Raw genomic sequence first — 8555 nt, 5'->3', positions numbered from 1 at the left:
AGAGTAGATGTTCACTGGCCCTCAGGTAATTTTAAGTTTGAGGTACCGAACCAAGACCAGATGAATGTCACCATCCAGCATTCTGAAGCTTCAGTACAGTGGGTGTTACTGCCGTTCATCTTCTTGCTATGTTGCACTGTAGCTTAAAATGAGATGCACATGGCACCATCTTGTGGTTATAAGGTGGTAGAGCAGCACTGGTATAACTGTCTGCAGTCAGTCAGCGAAGTACACAAATGAAACAAATATATCTGCAAAAAACAAAATAACTTAGTGATCTTGTGTCTCCTGGGATCCTGGCTGTTCCGAGGACTGAGACCCTTGTTCCCTGACCCTCCTGATCCACAGTCAGTGTGGGGTTGCAGAAGCTCTACTGATGGCTCTTCTCTTACGTGGCCCTGTAATACCCAGGAGGCCTGTCTGAGCCTTCGGTCGGGGCGGATCTACTAGCTCTTCTCTCAGCCCTTGGTATTTCTCCAGTTCCTCCTCCTTGATGATCTTGACGACCACTACGTCCCTCACCAGTTTGGTCTCTCTGGATCTGGAAGTCCCATAGCCGGTCGTTCTCTACCACCTTTGCAGGCTTCTTCCATCTCGATCCTGGGACCTCCAGTCCAAACGCGGCGCAGATGTTCCTCTACACTATTCCAGCCCCACTTCCTGTACGCCTTCCCAGCCAGCATCTTTCACACCCTGCTGTGATGTGCTGAACTACCTCAGGGGCAACTTAGCACAGTTCTACACCTTGGTTCCTGCCTGGTGTGGTAGACCCCAGCCTCGACTGATCTGGTGCTTAGGGCTTGCTCCTGAGCCACCTGACGATGGAACATGCCACATAGGGGTTTGTCCTGCCATGGCTCCTCCTCTCTGCTGGGTTTCAGCTGCCTTAGACATATATACATATATATATATATATATACACACATATATACATATACATATATATATACATATACGTAGATATAATGGGAACACACAACAACGCTTAATTTGTACTGATATTTAATATTTAGACATGGGGCAACAGCCATTTTTACAGCACAATTTGCATAATTTATCAATACCTCCTGTATACAATCACGAAACCATGACATTAGATTTTTTTTTGTCCTTTTTTCCCCCCCAAGTTTACTTACAAGTGGAAAAACCAGACCAGGTTTTACAAGCAATAATCTTTGTACAGTCAGCATACATCATGGATAATTTAAATATGTTTTTCCTTCCCTCTGTAACATTTTTGTTCTATCTCTCTCTCTCTCTGTTGTTTTTTTTTTCTATCTTTAGTAATATCTGGACACAAAAATAGTATGAACCACCGACGAAACATGCAACATCCAGTGTGAGCACATTTAAATTCTCCTGCAACTACTTGAGCTGTTAAGATAAGAGCTGTGTGTGTGTGTCGTTAAGACTCTGGTAAACCTTTAGTGTTTGGTGTAAAGGGTTGGGTTAAAGTGGGTCCCTAGAGACAGACGTACGGCCGTTTCTCAGTCTATCCACTGTACAACAATCCAGAGAAATACAACGTCCGGTTACTTCTATGATCACACGCCTCTTTTTTTTTTTTATTTTATTTTTAAATCGTCTGCTAAAAGACCTATTGCTCCCCGAACCCCCCGGTATAAAAAGTTATGTATTTACAAGGTTTGAAATAGAGAGATGGTGTGTCTGTATGTGTAAGTGTGTGTGTGTGTGTGTGTGTGTGAGATTCTTAAAGTTAAGTGTTTCTTACTCACTTAAGTGTCAAAAAGGTGACATGCGTGAACTTGGCGTGGATATAAAAAATGAAAAAGAGAGAGAGAAAGGAAAATAACACATACTGACCTCAAACCTGCGGTTATTTCGGGTGCAGCGTCCCATGATTACAGTGTTTTATTTTGGTAGTTTCGTTGGTAAGCGTCGGTTCTCTGAGTTTTTAGGCCCTCTAAACTTTGTAAACAAGCACTACATTGTGTTATAGAAACCAAAAAAAACACAAAAACAAGTTTACCTGATATGTACTGTAAACAAATATAATATATATATATATATATATATATTTTAAACATGTGAAATAGTCTCTCATGGGCGACACAGTTAATAAATAAATACATACATGAATAAATAAAAAAAAAAAAATCATATTAAAGCAGTAACCGTTTACACGCCAGTGCAAAAGGAAAGTCAATACATACGATACTATACGTCCTCGTCTCTCCCCGGAGTGTCTCACGGACGCAGTTTCCGTCTTCATACGTTGCATAGAAATCACGCAATTTAGTTTGGAGTTGACTGACGCAGATGCTTCCCGCTGCTCGACACTCGGGAACCATCGAAATAGACCCCCCAGAAAAACACCAAAGAGGGTTTTGTTTTTTGTTTTTTTTAACTGTATAACTCTCTAATTCATCACCTTGAAATGTATTTATTTATTTATTTTTGTAGCAGGACGATGACGACAACGACAACGACGCTCGTACTGTACGTTCTAGGCAAGGACAAAAAAAAAATGCAAAAAATACCACGAGAAACGCGTGCAACACTGAGTCGACCGCTCCGGACTCCGGACAATAAAAGACATGATCATGTGCTTTTTAGATCTCATAAATCAATCAATCCATAAATAAGTGTTTTACAATCTAGGGGGCGTGAATAAATAAAATCCTCTATGTCACGTAATCGGTAAGACTGGATTGTCGTCGATAAAGATATCTATATATATCTATATCTATATCTATATACACGTGTGTTATAGTTCATTTCCAGCTAGGACACTTTGTGCACTGCATTCCAAACACACAGAGTCATGCGCACAATACCTAGAGACAATAATTTGATAGAATTTATGGTCAAAAACAAAACAAAGGGGGGTTAAAACATGCTCTCTGTTTCCCTCTTGCACTGGAATGGTAGTCAGTGTGTGTTTTTTTTTAAATATACTATGCCAGCATTGTTTTTAAATAATCCAGGATAAGACAACTGATAGAACTCTGTACTAATATCGTAATATAAAAATAAATAAGAGGTCTTTTTTTTTTTTTAATATTTCATTCTCCAGTAAATGAATAAAACTCTGCAGGTCATAATAAAGCAATGAGAAAATCAAAATTAAATCTTGTTTTCCATGACAAGTAAATAATTAATCTGCTGTGCGAGCGATGATGACGACGATGATGTGCAAAAAGGTGTAAATAACCGTGTGTGTGTGTATGAAAGTGTGTGTGTGTGTGTGTGTGTGGATTAAAAAGTGTGTTAATACCTGGTTGATTCCGCACGTAACCTCTGAACGCCTCGCCCCGCTCGTCGCGCTCTGACGTCCGTTCACTGTAAACGTCATGTGTTCATGTCCTGTGAACTCATGAACTCTGTATCATCATCACCATCATCATCACCACCATCATCCCCACCACAGCTCTCTGTTTGTGTCGTTTTGGTTTCACCTTCAAAAGCTGCTCAAGGCCTGAAACAAAGATTGGAATAAAGACACATTTTTCTGCTCCGGCGTGAACTTTGCGCAGCCTTCACCACAAATGTTCAACGTCTTCTTCTTCTTCTTCTTCTTCGTCGTCGTCGTCGTCGTCGTCTACGAATGGATCTGGGCGGTGCTGGCGAGCAGCTTGTGCCAGCTCACCACTCGCTTACGAAGGTCCACCTTGTCCAGCCAAACATAGGCTTCACCGATCAGCGTCTTCTTCATGAACTTGCCACCGTTGGAAACCAGGAACAGCTGAGTCGACGGGGAAATAATACGTTTTAGTTTTAGTGACGATGAATCACTTTAACTTGTGTTTATGTGGCAGCTTGTGCTGGACGATTAAATTGAACTATTGTTTCCCTGTTTTATTCAGCGTTTCCAACTGTTGTATTCCATTTCCATTTATATTTTTTATTTTATTTTTAATGAATGCTTCATAATTCAGCATTTTCAACTATTGTTTTTAATTGTCTTCATTAGCTGGCAAAGCTGATTCAGCATTGTCAACTATCGTGTTCCTGCTAGCTTCATTATTAGTTGGGAATGCTGAATCAGCAATTCCAACTGTTGAATTCCATTTTCTATGAATTAGGAACATTGACTCAGCATTTTCAACTATTGTTTTCAGTTTTCTTCTTTATTAGTTGGGAATGCTGATTCAGCAAATATTGCTTTCCTGCTAGCTTGTTTTTTTTAGTTGGGAATGCTGAGTCAGCAATTCCATCTGTTGTCTTTCATTTAGCTTTTTATTGATAAGGAATGCTTTATTCAGGATTTTCAACTATTGTTTTCCTGCTTGTTTAATTTTTAGTTGGGAATGCTGAGTCAGCAATTCCATCTGTTCTACATTGTTTTTTCAACAATTTCAAAATGTAAAGCTCATTCAGGATATTTTTGTGACTATTACAAATATGATCAGATTTCTGTAGATTATTAAATATTTAAATATTTATTCGTTTAACATACATTTTAAGTGAATCAGAAAGGGATATTTTCAGCTCATACTACGATTCTATATTGTCAAATACTGTGAGCAGTCAGTGTGTGCACTGTGTCAGGATTACCTGAAGAGCGTGTCCAGTGGGGTTCATACAGAAGCGGAAGGTCTCGTTGAAGGACGGTTCGCGGTCGTGTCGACACACTCTGGTCTTTTTCTTGATGATTCTTTTCTGGGTGGCGATATTCACCACGTAGAGCTTCACATACAGATCTGTGGACACACAACACGCATCATATGTCATGTTTGGTTTTATTTCACCCCCATTCTTTTATTTATAAGGCTTAAACCTACATTTAAATATCCTAATATGGTCATAAACTAAATGAAAAATCACACCAGAAACGGGAAACAGGAGAAATATACAATCTATAAAATATTATATGCAATACTGTTCGAAAGTGTTCAAGTTACTACCATTAAATGTGGGTGGAGTGTCAGGGTTTTTGCAACAAAAGAGCAGAAACTCTGAAGAACTGGGTATTTTGACATGATCCTAAATCCTCCCAAACAGGTACAGATGCATGTAGGCAGATTAGCATTGAAGTGTTAATACTGTGAGTCAGTGCAGCAGATTGTGTACTGCAGATGAGCCACACAGTAGAAACTGTTTAAAGGAAAAGGAGCAAATGCAAAGGCAGGCAGCTTTGGGATTTGGTGTGGAGGAGGCGAGGTGGGTGGCAAATCGTGAGAAAGAAGTCACCGGCGCGAACACCCACTGGTCAGTCTTTATAGCGTTGATTCGACATGTCCTGCATGTAAAGCTGGCTGTTAACGGATATCACGGGTTAGGCAGCACCACAGTAAACCCAACGTGCTGCCAGTTTTCAAATCCTACAAGACAGCACTAGGTGCAATCAATGGTGTTACGTTGCACAAACTTACATTTAAACTTTACGTATCATACTTTATTGTACGAAACGTCATGTTTAAACAGGAAATGCATCGGCACGCTAACGGTGTATATATACATACACCTCAAGTGCTCACGTGTGAGCCATCTGTGAGCTTCTGGCGTCTGTAACCTGGCATTTTAAAGTACATTAAATAAGAATATGGTCCTTCTGTTGCTCTGCAAAGAAAATGTTGGCCAGGAAACACGATCACAACATGTGCCGCGCGGAGTTTAGAAGAAGAACTGGCGGAGATTTCATGGCCTGTCAGATGATGACAGGTGTCTGTGTGGGTTTCCCAGCTGTCGAATATTAAGAATGATGTATATCACATGAAATGATCTTAAATAAAGAATTATTATTATTATTATTATTATTATTATTATTGTTAAGTGCACAGGGAAGATACGGTCCATTACCGGGCAGGTGGTCTGGAGTCTTGAACTTGTAGGTGATGTTGCGACACTGCAGAATCTCAAGGACCAGGTGCTCACCCTCCGTCTTCACCTCTTTCTTCAGAGCGATCTTTATCTCACCCATGATCTGAGATTTACCTAAGAGTATGCACACACACACACACACACAAATATGTACATTTCTAAAAGGTATAAAGGTTGTAGAACAGTGACGTTAGAGGAACATTCCGGGAACCTTTAGAGAACGTTCTCTGAAGGTTGTGATAAAGTCATTTTCCGGGAACCGAATGTTCAACCAAAAACTCTACGTGAGAGGAACGTCCATATCAACCACATGAGAACCTGGGGGGGAACCTTGATCAAATAAAGTGTGTTAGATGAAGTCATATGGATTAGAGTAGATTTAGAGTCGTTTCCCTGGCACAAAACTGTAACACTGTACTGTATGTGACTGCCCTCTACTGGACACCGAGTGCACGAGCGATATCAAACACAGCAGCTGTCTACTGTATTTGTCTAAGAAGGATGTGGGGAAGTTATGAACAGTGCCGCTTGACCTGCAGTTGCCTTGGCAACGCAGTGGACATGACAGTTTTGAAAGCTGAGTCAACAAGAGCCTGGAAAATGAACGTCTCTTTGTGTGTGTCTGTGTGTGTGTCTGTGTGCGCGACGGAGACAGGCGCATTCATAAAGGGCCTCGATGCGAATGGCGAACAGATGAAGACGAGTGAGCAGATGAAATAATGTGCAGTCAAGAGTGAGAATGTGTAAGTAAGGTGTTTGTCTTTTACTCTTCAAGGTCTTCACACCTCTGCATTAGTCATGGTTACATGTGTCATAAGATCACAGGCAGAAAGGAGGGAAATTAGCAAAGAAACTCAAGAAAATATTCACATTGAAGAAGCTGAAACAATCAGAACTCTTGTTTTAATCATGAAATAGACGATTCATTTAGTAATCGGTTAATAGTCGATTAATCGAGTAATTGCTTCAGCTCTAAAAATATTATTATGATTGCAATGATTTTAAAAACACAATAATGTTAATAAATGAATAAATTCTTCTAATATATAAGACCGACTTTCAGTCACAGCACTGATAAAAAACGACAAAGCTCACGGTGTGAATGATCGTTTAAATACATTTTAAAGACATATTAAAAGAAAAAACGTAAAAAGCAATATTAACACATTACACGAAACACAAAAACAGCTCCGTTGTTGTGTGTCTGAAAGGAGGAGGAGAGAAGGTTGAACTGCTCGTGTATGCCTCACCTTCCGCGTCACTGTGTCCCACTGATGATTTCATAACGTCAGTGCCGTTGGGAATCTTTCCACTGAAAGACGGGAGGAACAAACATCAGAGGAATTATTAAACCACACATGACAGTAATATGTTTCATATTTATTGAATTAGATTTGTGTCAGCATTTTCACTTCTTAAGAAGCAAAAAAAATATCGATTTAAAAATAAAAAAATACACTTGTTCTTTGCGCCATGGTTTTTTGTTTGTGGGCGGGCCTTAGGAAGCTGCCTGCTGATTGGCTACCGAGTTTTGGAGTGACAATGGAACAGGAAGTCGTCACCGGTTTGGAGTGGCTGTCCGTCTGGAACTCATGCCCAAGTTTTCCCCGTCTACATCCGACAAAATAATTGTAATTATCTAACGTTTGTCGGATTATAAACGTTAGATACTTACAATTATTTTGTAAGTATCTACATCCAGTGCACAGAACAAGGGAGGGAGCGCAAATAATAAATGAGGGAGCGCAAAGAACAAGTGAGGGAGCGCAAAGAATAAATGAGGGAGCGCGCAAAGAATAAATGCGCGCGAAGAATAAATGAGAGAGCGCAAAGAACAAGTGAGGGAGTGCAAAGAATAAATGAGGGAGCGCAAAGAATAAATGAGGTAGTGCAGAGAATAAATGAGAGAGATCAAAGAATAAATGAGGGAGTGCAAAGAATAAATGAGGGAGTGCAGAGAATAAGTGTATTTTCAAAGATCAAAATACAATATTTTTGAATGATTAAATGGATATTTTTGTTTCTTCCTCAAAAGTATTGTTTGAAAATATCGACACAAATCTAATTCCATACAAATTGAAGCAGTGTGTGTGTGTGTGTGTGTGTGGGAGTCATAAGATCAACAGTTAAACTGCAGATTAAAAAATGCAAAACTGGCCTCATTTCTTTTTTTTTTTTTTAAAGAAAATAACGACATTGAACTCACAATCGTGGCACCTGGAAGATGGCACTGTCCACTTCGTTCATGTCTGCGTCTTCGTCCAACAAGCTGTAGGCGCTGCCGCTCAGCCCGCTGTCCAACGAGGCCGCGGTGACGGGGACGTCGCCGGATCTGTAGCCTGAACGAGCTGTGAGGGGGATACGACCGCAACCGCGTTAAGACAAGGACGAGGACGAGGGACGGGAAGGAAAAAAAGTGCACCTCTGCCCGGTGCGGGGAAGTAAAAGAAACAAACAGTAAATATCTGCAGCAACTTAAACCTCATACGTGTCAAAAGCACACAAACAATACTTCAATTCTTTCTCTCAGACAAAGACAGAGACAGAAGTGGCTCACATATAAAGCTGTCACATGAAAAGGACAAATAAATCCAGAGAAACAACAGAACACACAGATATGTAAATGCAGACTAAACAAGAGGCATTTGTTAGTTTACTGTATGAACTATTTATATCATCGTCTAATCTCACACTGGGATTTTAAAGCAACTTTATGTGTGTTAACATGTTTAAAATGTCAAGATTTTATGTTTCCAGCATTTTGAGCGGGC

At 40.1% G+C, this 8555-nt stretch overlaps 1 protein-coding gene across 8 annotated transcripts in view; it reads right to left on the bottom strand.

Moving 5' to 3' along the window:
• Window positions 1-985: 985 nt before the first annotated feature.
• The window catches only part of pcloa (piccolo presynaptic cytomatrix protein a), a 58105-nt gene continuing 50535 nt past the window's right edge, over window positions 986-8555 (bottom strand). For all 8 annotated transcript variants that reach the window (XM_044022160.1, XM_044022161.1, XM_044022162.1 and 5 more), the window contains 5 exons: window positions 7991-8132; window positions 7035-7096; window positions 5764-5898; window positions 4519-4664; window positions 986-3706 (listed from right to left, as the gene is read on the bottom strand). In XM_044022160.1, coding sequence (XP_043878095.1) covers window positions 3563-3706; window positions 4519-4664; window positions 5764-5898; window positions 7035-7096; window positions 7991-8132 — 629 coding nt within the window. In that variant the 3' untranslated portion in view covers window positions 986-3562. The remainder of the gene's footprint in view (window positions 3707-4518; window positions 4665-5763; window positions 5899-7034; window positions 7097-7990; window positions 8133-8555) is intronic.

Source organism: Solea senegalensis, linkage group LG3 (assembly GCF_019176455.1).
Source record: "Solea senegalensis isolate Sse05_10M linkage group LG3, IFAPA_SoseM_1, whole genome shotgun sequence".
In the NCBI taxonomy this organism is placed as follows: Eukaryota; Metazoa; Chordata; class Actinopteri; order Pleuronectiformes; family Soleidae; genus Solea; species Solea senegalensis.
The sequence above is the reverse complement of the archived record's forward strand: the minus strand, read 5'-3'. Positions and strand labels throughout refer to the sequence as shown.